The sequence below is a fragment of the Lichenostomus cassidix genome, chromosome 3, assembly GCF_008360975.1.
Source record: "Lichenostomus cassidix isolate B80296 chromosome 3, HeHo_3.0, whole genome shotgun sequence".
Lineage (NCBI taxonomy): Eukaryota > Metazoa > Chordata > Aves > Passeriformes > Meliphagidae > Lichenostomus > Lichenostomus cassidix.
In genome coordinates, this window is record NC_139483.1 from 58,459,581 (window position 1) to 58,478,587 (window position 19,007).

The window sequence follows — 19,007 nt, forward strand, 5'->3', positions numbered from 1 at the left end:
CTGCAATTAACCTCCTGACAGACACACTGCTTACAACTTTTCAAGATTCCGGGCTATTAGAATTTTCGTCAAAGTCGGTTTTCACTAATTAAAACTTTCCATGTTCTGAGACCAGAGATGCCAATTTCTGCAACAGGGAATTTAGGTCATCCAGACATACACAGCAGTCCTGAAAAACAGTCTCAATTTTCACACCAAGGAACACACTTCCTTTCTTCTACATCATCTCTCTCATAGTGCCCTCCCTCGTTCCAAAGACCCCTTACAAATTTGATTCTGTAATCACATAACGCAATTTTCTTATCAACCCATTACCTTGCATACTCAGTTCACATGAAGATGTTTTTCTTATGCAATGACCTCATACACCTGGAATTTGCTTTATCAGCATTTTCAGAATTCAGCCAAAAATATAAACTTGCTTAGATTTCAATGGATATCTTTTGTGAGTAGATGTCTCTTCACTAAACCAGTATACATTTGCATTCCTGACACCTAACATGTCTTATACTTCTATTTTCAGTATATTAAGTCCTGTCAGAAAATTTACAACTCTGTAAATATTAACTCCTAAATACAGAAAGAAAAAGATCAGCAAAGGTAACAAAGATTATTGTAAATTTTAATGATGCTAGCTGACTATAAACCTTAAATCTCCTTAAATCTTTCAGACATGTAACAAGACACAAACCTGGTGGGGTGATGAGAGTTCTTTTATGTTCTTTACACCATCCAACAGGATGAATATGTGGGCTAGCTGCTTCACACCTGGAGGAAGGGGAGGAAAAAAGGGCCTGAAAATTCAGCTATTCAGACACCCTATTATGCTTACAAACCAAAACCTACAAGAGAGACCTGAATTCCAAACAACCCATGACACTTTCAACTTATGCCTAGAGCATAACGTGAAGATATAAAGACATCTAACACAGAGTTGTTGCCACCTATACAAGGATAAGGCTTTATTTACAATTTCACTGGAAGATAAAAAAAAAAAAAAATCAAGTCCTTTAAATTAGTGGTAGATCTCCACTGAGAAGCCATAATGCTGAATGTGAAAAATTCACAAGCAGAGACTCTTGGTACAATCATGTTGGCTGGTTGCAAGAACACACAAACCCCGAAGAACAACAAAACAAGCATTTCAGGCCCCAAACTACATGAAAGAATTAGTGATCCAAGACTGCAAACTTCTCTAAAAACCTGATCAAACAATCTTACTCCAAGGGTTAAAAACTTCCTGTATTTTCTGCAAAGTGCATCATTTTTTGCACTACTGCTGCTGCCTGTGGCATGCCACAAGAGCCACAGAAGACTAACAGAGGCAGGGTGAGCTGCACTTGACACGTGCTGGCATCTGTCTGAAGCAGTGAGAGATCCCTCTCACTGTGCTCACTGGGTAAGCTAACTGTGCACAGAAGAAAACGGCAGTAGGTGCCAGCTATCAAGCCCTCTTACAAAAACAAACAAGAAAGACACAAATTACAATAAAAACCCCTGATATAAAAGCAGGCAAGAGAAAACCTGTTTAAGCCCTCTGTAATGTTAAATTATTAGGTACAGAACTATAGATCCTTACTACATATTATTTCATAACATAATACATTTTGCACAATAAAACACAGTCTAAATAATGCATATACTGAAATTATTATAACTCAGTATTATTAGTAAAGGCCAAAAGTATGACTGATCTACATGGAAAGTAAAAAGCTATCAGATACTGCTGTGAAACATGCACCATCCCTGTGTCTGCATCAATACTTACTGATAGTTTTTGAGTTGGCTGAAAAATTGACAATGCTTTTTTAATGAAGTACTTAAGGGTTTATGTAGCCAGGATGACTAAGAAACATGCTGCTGACACAGAAGGCCAACACCACTCTGCATGGCACTGCACTATGCTGTGCAAACATGCTCTTTGCCACTACTGAGCTGAAAACTCGTATATTACAACCATGTAATACCCATGCAGATCTGCCCTCAAGGACCTCACTTCTCTCAGGAACCTACTCCACCCAATTTCTTCTTTAGTTACATGTTACATAAATTCAGTATTAAAGTGCACTATCTCCTCCACTATTTCCCAACCCAAAAGATGTTTCAGTAGCTGACATTAAGTATTTCCAGCTGCACTCCCTCTCTCTCTTCTGGAGAATCCCACCAGCATTTTAATCTCTCCACTGGCCTAGGGAGTGTTCCACTCTCTAGGACCCAGTGAGACCAACAAACTGAAGGCAGAGAAAGTTGAAGTGGCTAAGGCCTTCATTCTCAGTTCCCCAGGGAGGATCAAGAAACCAACCTTAAGCAGCCAAGCACTAGCCTAGATTGAAACACCATGCCTTCCTCCTGCTGTTTCCAAAACACTTTGTAAATATTTAATAAGAAAAGAAGACAAGCAGAGAGTAACCACGCATGAAGACACATCCTTCATATACAATAATCACTGAGTAAAATACCAAACCACTCATTACCCAGGTTCTATTTAATCCCTCTCTGAAGTCAATATCTCTGTTATTAGGCTGGAGAATAACAAGTATTCTCTCCACTTTCCCTCAACTTGAGTTACTAATGCAAAATATCTGAACACTGGCAGGCTGCTCTCTGTGAGTGTTATAATATAATCATTATCTGTATCTACCCAGAAGGTATTAATTAGCATGCTGGAAGTTCAAATTAAGTTCCCTTAATTAGCAATACTAATTTATATACTTCTAAAATATCACATGCTGATAATGTGCAATACCTAAAAGGGTGCAATGAACTGTGTATGAAGAAAAAGAAACTAAAGGTAAATTATGCAGGCACTCCATAGTCTTAAGATTCAAAATGCCAGGTCTGCCGATCTGGAACACAAACATACTGTAGGGATTGCAAAAGGAAACACAGAACAGAAAAGATTGTAGACTAGACTCCAGGCTATACCACATTGCAGTTTTGAATCTGTGCTGCATAAAAGAAAAACAAAGGAGTACATCAAATTTTAAATATATGGAATAACAATTTTTTTAATCTGAAAAAAATTTTGTATGATGTCTAAAACTCATTCTGGATATACTTCAACAACAGAAATGCAGGTTGGGTGCCTCAAAACATTGTTTCACAACAAGCTCTCCTCTAGCCTTCTACCTTAACAGAGTGAAGCACTAATGATGAAAAATACTGGCCAACATAATATAATTATCTTGTGGTTATATATATGAAACAGTTCTGCTAGTATTTCTTTGTAATGATGCCAATCAGATAATTCCCAGCAGATAAAACCTATCTTAGACTCCGTAATGGTTCTGACAATAGCCAAGGATTTAACTCAGTTCAAAAATACCAACCTTTTGTCCTTCTACGATATATAAAGCTAAGTGTTTAGTATTTATAGTATCACACCAGGTACTCTCTAAATTGCTGAAGTTGCCATCAATAAAAGGAAGCAAAAGAACTTTTGTGACAATTTGGCACTGTTAAAACTCAGCACCTGACTCCTAGAAACATTTTGCTCCAAACAAATTAAAAAAAAAGAAGGTGAGCCCTTCATGCTTTCTCTCACCTCTTTTCCCTTTACAGTAACTATGAAGAGAAGCTAACAAGCACGAGGCAGCACTCCTCTCTTTGATGCCTCCCACCCTGGGAGTTTTACATGGATGAGGTATACTTCTGCACTGAAAAGACATATCCTCTCAATTCCTAAAATGTTTTGAAGTAAAGTTCACAAATTATTTTCAAAATCTCCTGAGGTAAATTTGGGAACAAGACCCATGTTTGAGGCCAGGATGGTATTACCAGTATTATGATTAAAATTATCAAGCAGATGTGTAAAAACGCTTACCAGGACAAACCTTCTAAATGCACTTGGTTTGGTTTGCTTTTTCCAGCATAGTCTGAACACACATTTTAATTAAATTCTGAAAAGTGAGTGCCACTGCACACACTTCTTGCCTTGAAGATCCAAGAAGAAGCAAATGATCAAGGAATGTTGCAATAAAAGATGCATTCCTGCAAGATGCTCTGACATTACAGTGAGCATGAAACACACAGCAACACGTGATTCAACAGCATTGCAAGATAGCACTATGAAACATCTTCAAACTTTGATTTGCTTTAAAAGAAAAGCAGTCATTACACACAAGACCATAAGAAGTTTCTGCCACCACAGTGGGCTCAGGAAAAAGAAAGATCCCTGTTACAGCAAAGTCAGATCATACAGTTCATCTTCACCTACTGATTTCACACAGTCTTTAAGCTTCTAACAGCTCATTTAACAATAGAAAGTAGAGATCAGTAAAAGTCACACACAATCTAAAATAAAACTATTATGCTTTAATGTGTGTTATTTAATGGACATACATCTAGTTTGGAAGAACAACAATAGCCTATCAGACTAAGCCCAAGAGTTGTCAAATGGAATGCTAAAGGCTACACACACTGACCTTTCACAATCAATTTGCCACATCCCACAGCTTTTTATCTCCTTTGTTCCAAAACAGAAGGCAGATCACCCAGCTCACATGCCTCATAAAACATGATGATCCATGAATTGTGAGGATGCTTGCTAGGCCAAAAAAGATTACCAACACTAGCAGGAGCTGAAGGATTTTGCACCTCCAAAACTACCTGTCCCTGGACAATACCAGAGCATTAACACCACCTTCTGCCAAGCAGTAGGAACGTGACAAATGCATGCTCGACTAATAAAATAAGATTACAATGTCCACACAATTCATGTCACTTGTGAACAATGCTTTCTCTTGTGAGAGAACATGCAGACAGAAAAAGAAATCTAATATCCGTACTGGAAACTGAAGCTAATCCAGCAAGCTCTGAAGTGGAGCCAAAAGCAGCAGAGAGCACCAGCTCAACCTATAAGAGAGCCACACAGAGGGACAGAACAAGTGACAGCCTGCTGCATTATGGACATCTTTACAGAAAAAACATCAAAGCAGGGAAGAGCCACATGATGTAAATGGCCAGGAAATAGTTCTGCAATAAGGAAAACCGAGGGCAGCTGACACCATCCCCTGGTGCATGCACCACCGCATGAGAGGAACACGTGTAAGGTTCAACAGCCCTTAACTCACGGCAGGAGAGCACATCCCAATGGAAGACACACATGGAAGAAGACTTAGTATTCTTTCTATTGATGACTTTCACGTCTCCTGGTAATTTTTCCCAGAAATCTGTTTCACATATACAGCTCATTATAACTAGATCAAGAGAGATGGATGACAGTGCTTGCCGCTGAAAAATTAATATTCAATTATATCAGAAAAGTATTTTCCAAAATAGGTCTCTACATGAAGCTCTGGACAGATTTTTTTATTAAATGGTCAGTGTTGTCTTTAGAGTAAGTTGTGTTTTGTAACAATTTTCTGTTTTGAAGTGATTTCTGATTTTCCCTCTTGGGAAACAAACCTTTCAATATTTTGATTTTCACTTTACTAAGTGTAGAAACAGTCTCGGTAACGAAAATATTATCTATCAAAAACCACTCATACACACATGCGCCATACACCCACAAATAATAATATACCCTAAAGAATGCTACTTGTACAAGTTCTTGATTGTGAGATGTCAGTCATCTAACAGTGCATTAAAAAAAGAAAGAAAAAACATAAAAACCATCCTGCAGCCCCATCTAGTGCATAATTGAGAATACTTCATCATTGACAAGTATAAAGCTGGTATAATTTTAGGTCAGGACTTCTCAAAACGTAATCCAGGAGGTTATGGCATGCATCCAGAGATGGCATAACATTACCATTAAACATTACCATATTTTATATTTAAAGCCTGATAAGAAAGCTGCATGGTGATTCACATGAAATTTTAGAGCTTTAGGGTCAGATATAGGTTCATTATCCATTTAAATAGTTAAAAGCATGCACTGTGACTCATGGTTCTTTAAGATTGTTTTATCTCCTTTTTGACATAATAAAACCCCTCCAAAATGACTGTTCCTTTCAAAGACTGAGTGAAGCAAAGTTAATTATCTCAAAAATGAAACAAGCAGAGTGCAACTTTTAAGGACTTGGCTGCAAGGGAAGTAGTAAATACTGATGGAGAAGAGGGCTGGCCTCTTACTTAGTTTCACACCAAAATCCAGTCTGTTCCAAAAGTCATACAGATCAGAAGATGGTTCCAAAAATCAAAAGCTAGTTTGTTTTCACAGGAGGCTTCAGAAATAATTTTTCAATGCAAGACAGACAGGAAGAGAGCAATGACCAATGCATGGCAATGTATTTTAACACACTCCTGGTAAGCTGATCCCAAAGGCTGACTGTAGCTCCTTCTCTGCAGGGGAATTCAGACCAAGCCAAGGGTGAGTGAGGGCACCCAGAGAACTCTGAAGCAGCAAGTTTGGGCTGCAGTACATCCAGCACCGCCATTGCTCCACTTCTCCTGTGGGCAAACAGCAACAAGCTGGCACACTTTCACCTCTTTCATGAGCTCTGGCTGTGTTTCCATTTGGTCACAAAAGAATTAGGAACCAGAGGCAACACTGATCTGAGTGTAAGCGAAACTGATGTAAGAGAATGGAGGAATACAGGATGGACCTTTAGTTAAATTGCAGTTTTGACATACTCAAAGATTCCCAATGCTACTTCCAGGTTCAGAAAATGGTAAGAAAATTCAGAAGTTCCACTGAAAGAGAATGCCTTTAGCTTTCAAATAAGTATTATGTTTCATCAAAAGAGATGGAGCAGATGGAAAGGACCTGCAGGCTTATGGCATACAGGTCAAAATTCTCCTTCGTTAAGTAAAGGCCTGAATTTGGCAATTTCGTTCACTTTTCTTCCATCTAAAAGCCACTATCAAAGGAAAATTAAATAGGACTTACAATACACTGAAAGCATCATGACGATGCATTAAAGAGCTCCTGTAATGACTAATTCTAGCCAGCATACTTATCTTCAACCAAAAACATATTTTCTAATGCACAGAAAGAGAGGAAGAAAGAGTATCTTCAGGCTGAAAGCCTTAAGCTTAAAAACCCTCAGGTGCTGATAATGGATTTCTGTTGCCTGAAGTCAGTAAAATCAGTAAACTCTCCTTCAGGTATCCAAAAATAGGAAAGGTTTTTTTAACCTCAATGTGAAAGTTCAGTCTACTCCAAATAAAACACAAAAGGTATAAAGAAAAAAGAGGTACTTGTTTGAAAATAGCCAACATGCACAAAATAAGTCATTTCACCTTCATTATAATTCTGAGTTTGAAACTTACATGCAGGCACAGGGAAACTGTGAGGCTGGGTTCTGGGTTATCTCAAAAAACATTTTCCTTTTTAGTTACAGACAGCAGTTGGTAGACATGAAATTTATCCACCTAAGATATTTTAAGGCCCCTACAAACCTGGTATCTAAAATTAAGAATGTAAGTGGGATGCATTCAGGTTGTATTTTCAAGCTCTCTTTCGGTCGGACATTCAACTGCAATTTTCATTTGCTACTCTTTGCTCCCATTTTCTTTCCTTCTTTCTCTATTCACTTTTCTCAATGCAATGCTGAGAGGAGGCCACATTACTTAGAATTTAATTTCCATGTAAAGTACTTCCAGGAGCATCTCCTTGCTGTTTCCAGAAAGATATTTCAAAATTTCACCAGAAGAACAAAACTTATGCTTGACTTCAGTATAAACAAAGCTCAAATGATTTCTCAAAATGTACAGGAAAACCCATAGATTTTCCACTTCAAATTTTCCTCATCCTTTAAGAGGGTTTTATGTCATGTATTCTACATACAAAATTCAGAAAATCCACTTCAGAATACTATAACTAATACTACAAACGTAAACCTTGGTTATGTACTTAAGAATTGCTTCTCGCTCATCTGAAAAGATTGGTGGGCAAAGTTCCTGTTGACATTGGAATATTAACAAGTCTGAAATTCAGGACATTTCTAATATATACAGTGCAGCATTTCAGAAAGATACCAATGCTACCTCTGAACAAACTATAGGTTATATCACACTGTGTTTTCCCTAACTGCCTAACTGCCATTTTAATTAGTAATTTATGTCATATCTGTTATTAGCGAACATTCAAATATCAGGAAATCCAGAGCAAATTTTCCCAGTCCCCAATTTCCTGATGCTTTGTGGAGAAAATGTATGGTTTGTTTTACTTCTCCATGGAAGTAATTACTAATCTTTCTGGTCTTTGACTCATATGGTCTAAAATTCTTGACTTCACTTAAATGACGGTTCACCACTGCTTCAATAACTCAATTCCGCTTCAGTTTATTTGTCATGCTGGCCGAAAAGTTATTATTTCAAGAGATGGACTCACAAAGTTTTGAAGTTACTTCAGTAGTTTTTGACATTCTCATTGACATATTGCCTAAGTAGTCATCGAATACAGATGAAGAAAACACTCTTCATTTATTTTTATAAGCTCAGCTACACAATTAAGTTGCCACTGCTGAATCACAGACATGAGGGGGATATATTCAATGCTCTACCTGTTCTGCAGTATCTTACTCTTCCAAGACTGTGAGGTAAACTAGATTGCTCCAAATGATCTGTCAAATGAAGATCGAAGTGCAAAGGCAAACCTGCACTGTGACAGCCTAAATCTCCCTCATTATCTTTATGCATCCTAGTATGTCCTACTCCATTCACTGACTTTCCTATATAGATACACACAAAGCCCCTCCACCACACAACAAGAAGAAAGGTCATCTCTAACACACATCATGATAGCAGGATCCCAATTTTCACTGGAATGTAAAACACAGAAGACTAAGCCCAGGTTTTGCCACTATCCTGCTGCCTTATAGAAGATGACTATGATTTGGTTTCAACAACATGAGAGGATCAAGAACTTTATGAATAAATGCAGCCCTTCCTTCAATTTACAACTACATGTAAAACTAATTCCAAGTACAGTTAGTCTTGTCATCATGCTGCATATTCTCCACTAAAGATATCAATCTCATGGATAATATGTAACGCAAATGAGACATCAATCCACAACTACAGATGCAGCAGCACACATGAGCACTCATTTAGCACAATCTCAGCACATTTTATGTGCAACTTGACATGGTAAATTTAATTTCTCCAGTCTGCCATTGAGACATACTTTAGTGGCCATAGTTACAAATCTAGAAAGAGTTACTTACAAAAGTTGGTATGGTAACTCTATGACCAGTCTGGAAAGTATCACAGAAAACAGCACTTAAAGCTAACACATTTCTGATACATCTCACTAGGATACAAAACAAAAACATCATACCAGTAGTCATAACTCTCATCCCAGTTGTCAAAATGAACCAGAAAACGATTGTCCACCATGTCTGTTACCGTGGCAACGCAAATGAAAGTCGGGTTCTTCTTGTCTACGGCTTCCAGCTTCATCCCCACTCGAAATCCCGACGGAATCACTGTCTACATAGAGAAAGACATTTAACTGAAGATAAATACTATAAATCCAGGAATCTCCCCAGTGTCCACAATCAATACATTCACGCCATTTCCAGGTTTCCCAATTAGCTGTCTCAACAGACTGGTAGCAGCCTAATTAGCTGACACGAGAGATGCTCAAACATAGAGAGTTGTGGTTTGTGAAAAAATGAGTCCTAAACATGCTGCTAAAATCAAATGTGTTAGTTTTAACTCTGTCTTAGATACTCTCTCTGAAAGACCATTCTTGTTCCACAGCATTACAGTGCAAGACACAGCCCTAATAATAAAACTTTAATTTAAAATACTGTTTCTGAATGCACTGGAAAAAATAATGAATTGGAACTGCAGAGGTTAGCTGCAGTGGAGAATGTTGCTCACTTTGTTGTAAAAGTTTTTGTCTTAAATTTCAGGTCTCAAGTCTGCCATCACTGAAACGTGCTATGAGTCTCTACCACACACATGAGCATACTCACAACTACACCATTAGTAACAAGTGAGTACTTACTGCATTCTGGTTTTCAAATAGGGATTTAGGAGCAGCTTGAGCCTTGCATGCCTTTAGGTAGGAGGGCCAGCTGAATTCTTCTTCCTTATATCCTAAAAGAGGGTCATAAAAGAAGGGCAAGAAATGATAGGTATGAGACACAAGGTGCATGTATCAATAAGAGACCAATTTTATACTACAATCTTCTTCCCTTTGAACAAATATCTCCAGACACAGCACAGGCTACAAGTCACCTCTTTGTCTCTCCCCAAGAAAACCTCATCTTGCCACTTGTCTGCCTTACAGGTTCCAAATAATTTCCCTTTGTTGGTCTCACTGACACATACACAACCAACAAGTGTTCTCCAGCTGCTTTTCTGTCTGTTGTTTCTACTTCAGAATCAGCAGAAGACATACAGATCCCAAAGCTCTTCCCACAATGCCAGTCAGTCCAATAAAAAAAAATTCTCTTCCTCCAGACTTCACCCTATTACATCACCAGGCTATCACTAATATAGCATCATCACTACTAGCTTTAAAACAAACCCCCTAGGTTATATCAAAACAGTTGCTTACAGAATCAATGCCCCAGGACCCTTCATGCATTTACAGTGCAAACTAGCCCCTGCGTGGACTTTATGCAATTTTTTATTCTGTGTATACCACACCTGGAAAGAAATCTGTATTTCTGTTAATATTCAGTTTCTTAGGGGAAAAGAACAAGTAAATACAAAAAAATACAAATAATTCATAATATATTGAACTGCACAAAATAATCTACAATAAACCACTTCTAGTTCTAATCTACAAAACAATACTAGGAGCTGGAAGCAAATAGACATCCTCCTTCACTTTTTCTGTTACGTAATAGTTATAGAAACATCTATTTTAGTCAATATGTTACAACCCAGTAAAGCAGGACCAAAACCACAACAAATTTCAGTGAGTGATTGCCTTTACTGAAATGTGTCACCTCTTCACTACTTGAAGTATTACTCAAATATGCCAGAGATAACTGCTTTGATTAACCCAAGATTCTCATATTATCCCAGGAACCGCAAATTTAAAGCACTTTATCTTCACCTTCTCTGCATAGGGCTTTCTCACTTTTCATTTTAAATATTAGTCAACATAAATTAACCTACAAGTCCAAATAATGATACTTTTCTTTATACTCCAATTGCCTCTTGTCTTGATGCACTGTAGCTATAGACCATTTGAAACCATTTTTAAAGCAATACGGTACTGAGGCTTTTAATTTTCCCTTTGTAATTCTGGAGAGTATTCAAACCTAAAGTCCAAACTCACAGCTGACAACACAAAGCTTGCACCTACTGCATGTGTGATGGAAACAGGTACTGGGACAAGGACAAAGTTGATGAAAAAACAATTGGTTCTAGTAGACTGTGAGAAATTCTGGGCAGTGTAGGTCCTCTTGTCACCAAGTGAGAAAGGGAGATCTTTAGCTCCTAACTCATCTCTCAGGACAAGACGAAAGGTCAATGTGATTTATTCACTGGAGATATAGAACAGTCCATGGAATTTTTCCACATATACATACACATGCACCTCCATTCTCTTGCTGCAGATTTTGCCTCTGTGAGATAAAAAAGTGACCTTCTCTACCCAAATTGAATAGTGTCCTGTAACACCACCTTTTTTTCTTTCTGTGAAACCCAGTTTGATTCCAGAGAACGCTTCTCTCCCCTAGGCCTGCTGGAAGCCCAGCAGCAGCCACCTATTGCCTCTACTGCAGTGGGGATGGAAGACATCCCAGCACAAGGCCTGGCCTGCAGCAGCACTAGGAGCTACCCAGCCTTTCCATTTTAAGAAACAAGGATAGAAATATGTATCAGTAAACATCTGGAATAATAATCTTCCCTTCTCATGTTCCTCACTCCCCACCCTCCTGCACCCCGTTCCAAGTCTGACCAACAGGTTTATCTAGGGTTTATACCATGAAGGCCATAAATTTGCATTTTAGCTGGAAAATGAAAGGCTACTAATACAAACCTTTGAGTTCGCCTCTGAGGTGCTATTTTATATAAATCCTGTGCCCTATGTCATACTTGCATTGGCTTTAGCATCCACACGATTTGCAATGGGCACTACAGAAATCATTAAAATGTCATACCACAGCAAAACATAAACAATGTCTCCAACCCAATAAAAACAGAAGACCCAACAACCTACAACTGGCATACTAACCTTCCCCTTGGAAAAGCAGAACCCCACAAAGTTCTTCCAGCAGCGATAATTCACAGTAACAAAAGCTTTCTAAGCCAGGTATGTAAGATGCAAAAGGTGACAAACCCTTGTCACAGATACAAAACTTACTAAGCACACTGTAATAACATCAGGAACACTCTAACCGGGGACTACCCATTTTGCTACACAGAAGTTATTACATAAGCAAAGGCCAACCTTCTAAGGAATTCTTATTTATGTTCAAGAAACTGCTGTATCTATACAGGCAGCTATGCAGAATTGTGTCCCAAGGAAAGTGGCAGCACAGAGTGGAGCTGCAGAACACTCAGAAGAGCAGCTCATGTTTCTCCAAAGCTCACCCAAAGAAATGCCATCCTCTCCACACACTGGCAGGTCCCCTGCCCCTACACTTCCAGAGGTTTTACTCTCACTTTCCACACCTGAGCCCTTACATCCACAGTTTTATAGGTCTCTGCAAACACATCCTCTTGACTCTGCACTCCTCATTTCCTTTCTAAATCACATCATATTACTCTCACTGTGTACACTGAAACAGCACATTCATTTATTTCTCACTTGCCTGACTTCAGGACTTGCTCCCTTCATCCCTACATACTCCCTCCGCATTCCAAAAGGACCACATTTATCTCTTTTTCATGGTACAATCCAGGGCAGATGCCCTCCAATTGCCAAAAGAAGAGTTGCATAATGTGAGATGAAATTAATTATGCAAGCAAATTACACACATTTCAACACCTGTATACCATTTACATAACCCATGTACAAATTACACTTTCAGGCTTGCAATCTTACTTTTTTTTCTCCCTATTGATCTGTTCATTCCTCTTTTTGTCCCTGTTTCAAACTTACTTTTTGTGGAAAGAGCAGGTTTTATTAGTCTGTACTGACACATATACAATAACGGTGATCAATATGCAGTAGCAAAAATGAACTAAGACCTTCCACTAAAGGATTCTCAGCTGGCTGTGAGACCTCAGTTTAAGCATATATATCACCAGTATGCTGCCATTTTCCTTGTAATAAGCATTCATTTGGGGTCTAGGTTTGCTGCTCAGTTTTCTTTCCTAATGACTTATGAATTACTCTTATGGTCCATTTTGTTTACTTGGTTTCTCTGAATTTCCACTGAATAAAAGGGGTATGCTTTTGAACTTGAAATTTTAGGCAAGAGTCACTGTTTAATTTGCTACTTTCAAATGCTCTTGACTAAATGAACTAAGACATTTCTGCAAAAAAAAAAATTACAGCATTACACAGGTAGTCTCAGTCTCAGAACTACGTAAGACACACAGATTGAAACTAAACAATACCTTTAGGTGGATGAAGCTTGTGACCTGTTTTTTCACACCATCCAACAGGATGAATGTCTGAAGAATCTGCATTCACCCAGAAATCGTAACAATCTGGGTATCCATCAAAATGGAGTCGTATTCTGTAGCCACAAACCTAAAAGCAAGAATTGACAACATACAACACAATGTTTTAAGATGTTTGCCCTACACATAACTGCTTCCATTCAATATTATGTATAATAGCTCCACGTTTTCAGTCAGCTTTTTACTTCTGCTCAATCCAACACTAGATGAATAAATTCCTTGGATAAAAGGGAAAGAATTAAAAGGCAAAACTATTCTCAGTCTGAGTGCCTCCTCTTCTGGTCAAAAGAATTAACTAAAAGCTGGATATGCCAGTAGTGTTCAAAAACCTGAAAATGGTTCAACCTAGCATCAGAGTATAACATAAGCCCTACAGAAGAGCATGAATACACCTGATACAACCCAGGACAAAGTGCAAATAATGAGGTTCTCAAGCTATCCTGGTTAACTGATATGCAAGGGAGCACTGAACAATAAGTGTGTTTGAAAGACTCTCCAGAGAGATACTGAGAACTGTTTGAAGATGAGAAGTCAGCGGAGGTATTCTCCAGAACTTCATTATTTAATGAAGTAATAAGTCAACCACTGAGAGGAAGAGAAAAACAGGATACAATACTCTCTCTGTGCAAAGGTTCTCCACATATTCCTGAGTGTCAAAAGCCATTAATGTACTGCAGTCATCAGTAAAAATCTTGACATCCAGGTCACCCTGTTTTGCATTTAATTTGTACTGACATAACTTCCAGTTGCCCCATTGCAATTCAAAAATGAAATAAAACTCATTAAGACTAGGCAAAAACTAAAGTAAAGGTAGGTTTAAAAGATATGCAAAATATACCTGAGAAGAAGGTTCTCTATTGAAAGCAAAGAAGCTGTTAATCAGAAAAACTATTTCACGAACCACAACAAAAAGAAAAACTGAGTTTTTATGTTAACTTGCACAGGATGGCAATACAAGCAATTCCTGTGGTGATCAGCCTAGATAAATTGTAGCACAACAGCAACACAAGAAACTTTTAGGTATTTGTATAAGTGAATGGGGCAACTGCAAATGTTACTTTTCTATTAATTTTTTTCTTTTAAATACAAACTACAGGATTACAGATAAAACCACACATCATCCAACTAGTCTAACACTGTTTTCTACACCTGTGTATGTTAAAAATGTCTAAATAGGCACTGCTGCATTGGCCCTGAATACACTCTTTACATGTCCATCAGGCACAAATAATACAGCATTATTAATTTAAAGGCCATCTTCCTACGTATAGTTTCTGTCTGCCTGTTAGGTAAGAGTGAGGGTTTTCAGTTGCTGCTGTTTGATTTCAGTCTCTGCTAGAACCCCACAGCATGGCTGCTTGCAGCCTCTACTTACCTCAGCCACTGTCAGAACACAGTAGATCGACTGGTGCTCAGGATCCACACCCTCCAGCTTCATCCCTACCTTGAATCCATTCTTGTTGTATGGGAAAGACTGATACTGCAATGGAAAAGAACAGTTTCAATACTTATGAAAACACACCAGAAGCAGTATAACACACAGTATCTTTACAAGGAATAGCACAAGGATTATTTACTATTCATGTTTCTGAAAGAACTAATAAATCACTTTAGATTAAGTTTCATATTTTCATAAACATAGAGAGGAAAAGAGAAATTGATGATTGTTTGAAAAACTAGAATGACTTAAAACTTGAGAGTATGTAAGAAAATTAGGAAAAATTAGCAAGAGAGTCAAGAGAAAGAAGATGGCATGATTTGTGTCCAACCTTTTTCACTGTCAATAAAACATCTTAGCAATTTATTTATTTATTTTTCAGCCTGTACAGTGACACTGACACCTTGCTGGTGTATTCCTATAATAATCACAACAATGATTCTCTATTTTGCCTTTTCAGTTCCACATCTCAGGCCATGAAAGATTAACCGAAAGGCAGAAATACTGAATATTGTTTGAATATAGAGATGGCCTATTTGCTATACTTTATACGCTGAGTCCAGACTATGTAGTCTTCCAGGAGAATTTCTGCATCACAGGAACATGACTACCCTTACATCACATTACAATGAACCCAGAAGAACATCTTTCAAAAAACAGAAAGAGAAAACAAGGCTAAGCAGGATGGATGCTTTCAACCAGAAGGCATCAGCATCCCTCCATAAAGAGGAAGGAAGGTAGCAGATATCAAGGTTAAATTGGAGGGAATATCAGAAAAATAAGTGACAAAAACTGAAGAAAACAGTTTTCCACAGGTTAGCAAATTCAGAGCCAGACAGTCTTTATGTCCCAAATGGTTACAGAAAAAAACAGGAAAAGCATCCTGAATGTTCCCTTTTCCTTCTGTTTCTGTCTAAAAGCAACACATGCTCCCAAGTCAACTGCTGTACTTCTGCACCCAATGGGAGGAGAAGGGTACCAAGGGAGGCATTCAGAGAGGTATCACCCACTTGGAAGGAAGGGAAACCTTGTGAGACACACCTTAGAAATCACTCTAAGTACCAGGAAATGGCAAGGACTCTCCATCATCCCGACTATTCCTAACTAAGGGTATGAAACAACACAGTGAAAAGTACTGCTCCTGAACTGGTAAAATAAAAAGAAAAAAAGAATAATTCTCAAAATGCAAACACAACTCAAGGATTCATAAACAGTGGTGATGTTTGGTTTGGGTTTTTTTTAACCTATCTGTTTATGTGGCTTGCTTGTTCCTCTGTAAAATGGAGAAATATTACCTGGACAATCCCGAGTGTTATTAAGAATTCTCTTTCTGCTAAACACTTTAAATACTGCACACTAAATCAAGCTTTACCCAGGGGCTAAAGACTTTGAATGAAACTACTAAATTAAGATGCACTGAATGAGAAAGGCACAATGTGGAGAAAAAGACAGGAAACATTGCGTAACTCCAGACTTTACCACCATGTGCAGCACCCTGCAAAGCCAATATCAGCCTGTGTGCTGCTACAGCATTTCATGGACCTTCAGACAGGCAGAACAACGCTTTGTAAATCCACCTTCCCACTAGGACACTCCTTATCCATATTGTTTTCTTGTTAATTTTTGAACCAATATAGAACACAGGGGGATATAACTGAAGACAGTCAGAAAACTTATTCTTGCACCTACAGTCTATGGATTCTGCACACCTCACTCCCAGTTCTTCACTCTTCTAACCCAATAGCATCTAAAAGCACCAATTAAAGGTCAGCATCACATGCATGTGTAAGCTGAAAAGTTAATTCCTGCACAAAAGATTTAATAGCTGAAGTATGAAGCATACAGAAAGAAATTAATGCAAGAAACAGAATACAAATCAGAGCAGAATTGTCAAAAAAAAAGTAACACATCTAAGGGGTACAGCAGCTGAGACATGTTCACGTTGCACCAGGTTTTTGCAAGAGAAGATGACAGCACTGAAACCCTGTGGATTTGGATACAGAGCTCTCTTCCAAGCAAGAGAGGTGGCACTAATGAAAGCACTGAAATGACAAAGGCTACCATAGCAGGCAAAAGACAAGCAGGACATGATGACGTGACATCCAGTCAGATGACAGGCAAAAGGAGAACAGGACAAAGTAGCATCTGATGTAGTAACAAAATATAATGTCAGAAGAAGCTGAAGAAAAGACAGGTAATATAACCAAAGCAACAAGGCAAAAGATGACCTTTGTACCACCTTTCTAAACATATTTAAAGAAAATGATATGGCATGAAAAAGTGTGGGTATGTATCACACTTCTAGCTTCAGAGATTAGAAGGAAATGCTAGAATTTGCAGATTTTAGAAAAGCATCTGCTTTCTACAGTCTGATTTGACAGCACTCATTTACAAAAACAGAATTCTCTGAAAAACAGAGAAAGATAACTACTTTCATAATTGCTGGTGAACACAGCATTATTTTCATCATGCAGGTTTTCCCCCATAAAAGTGTAAAATCTTCAAATTATTCTTGTTTATTGATTTCCTAGAAATTTAATGATCTTAGGTGGTTGACTGACTTCAATTTCAGAAGGTCATACCTCTTTAAAAAGCTTAGTAGGTACTGCAATGGCCCGTTCTTCTTCCAGATAGGATGCCCAACACCATGTTTGCCTTCCTTTAGAGGGTACAGCTACAAAAAAGCAAAAAACAGTGAAATAATTCTGTAGCTGTTACTGTCTCAAGAAAAAAAAAGCCCCACAGCATTTTGAAACTTAAAATATACTTATCTCAAATCTACATTTTATGAAATGCACTCATGGTGTTGTTCAGAATTTATTTCAGAAAAAGGAGAAGCTCTCTAAGTTTAAAGGCACTGGGAACATGAAGGTTCCTGGTTTGTCCAGAAACATTTCCAGCAGCTCAAACCTTGGTAAGTAATAAGAAAAAACTCCTTCAGCTGACAAGAACAGCTTACAAAGTCTTGCTCTAATCCATTTTTACTTATTGCTCCTAAGAAGCATTAAGATATACAATTTGCAAATGTGTAAAAGAGTGAGTTCAAATCACAAAATAACTCAGTATTTTAAGGGGCTTCTTTTCCCCCCATGTACTTCTTTTAGTGGAAAGCATTTTCAACTGGACACCACTCCTAATAGGTTTTTTTCATCACAGTTGTAATACCCTGTTCTTTAGCAGTACTCAGTATGTTTCGCACCTTAATCTCATCTTAACTATAAACCATCACTTTATAGTTTGATGGTTTTGGGTACAAAGGCAGTGATTTAACAGTATTTCCTCCAAGCTCTCAGAACTGTCACCAGTGCTTTCTGTCCCCATCATGTCATTAGCATATGACAGAAACCTCCAGTTTCAGGTTTGCTCATACAGCATGAACACTCACATACACTTGCATAGTAACTGCAATATTGCTTACAGTCACACAGTTTTTTTGGCCTTGAAAATAAGGCACTACTTGCACCATCAATAGCCAGGAATTTCAAGAAGAGAAGAGAAGAGCACAGCTCTGTGTGAACAGAGAAGCCTGTGAGGCTGGCCATGTAAGCATCTACTTTCACACACCTCTACTCTGCTCTGCTGATCTCCACCTAAAATGCCTCCTCTGCGCAGGCAGCTTAGCATTTCAGACCATAAGCTCAAACTGGCAGAAGGATTCATCACAGTCCACACTACGATTCTGGCTTGATCCAGACTGTGGGCTACTCAGAGCAGAAATAAATCCCTTAAGTAACAGTCTGGCTAAGCATTTTTATGATTAAAACATGAACCACAATAGCAATGCCAACCTCTCCTGAAGAAAGCTGATAATGTAACCAAAAGATAAGAAATTTCAGAATGACAGTGATCATTTAACACTATTAGAGCACACTCATTTTATTTGGGATTTACCTTGTTTTTATCTATTGCATATAAGAAATTAGTTGCTCAGCACAATAATAGGGTTTTGTGCTTGGCTCTGAATGCAGAGTGTTTTTTTATACCGGTTTATACTTTTATACTGATTCTTTCCCAAATAAAAATATTTAAAAAACCCAACAGAAAAAATTTGTATGACCATTCTGTCAATGGCAGCAGTGATTTC

At 38.1% G+C, this 19,007-nt stretch overlaps 1 protein-coding gene across 8 annotated transcripts in view; it reads right to left on the reverse strand.

Annotated features, from left to right (window-relative positions):
- L3MBTL3 (L3MBTL histone methyl-lysine binding protein 3) overlaps positions 1-19,007 on the reverse strand; it is a 76,546-nt gene that overhangs the window by 29,105 nt on the left and 28,434 nt on the right. For all 8 annotated transcript variants that reach the window (XM_085055970.1, XM_085055969.1, XM_085055972.1 and 5 more), the window contains exons 7-12: positions 17,506-17,597; positions 14,861-14,965; positions 13,420-13,555; positions 9,902-9,993; positions 9,227-9,378; positions 692-768 (exon numbers count right to left, since the gene is read on the reverse strand). In XM_085055970.1, the coding sequence (XP_084912096.1) occupies positions 692-768; positions 9,227-9,378; positions 9,902-9,993; positions 13,420-13,555; positions 14,861-14,965; positions 17,506-17,597 (654 nt within the window). The remainder of the gene's footprint in view (positions 1-691; positions 769-9,226; positions 9,379-9,901; positions 9,994-13,419; positions 13,556-14,860; positions 14,966-17,505; positions 17,598-19,007) is intronic.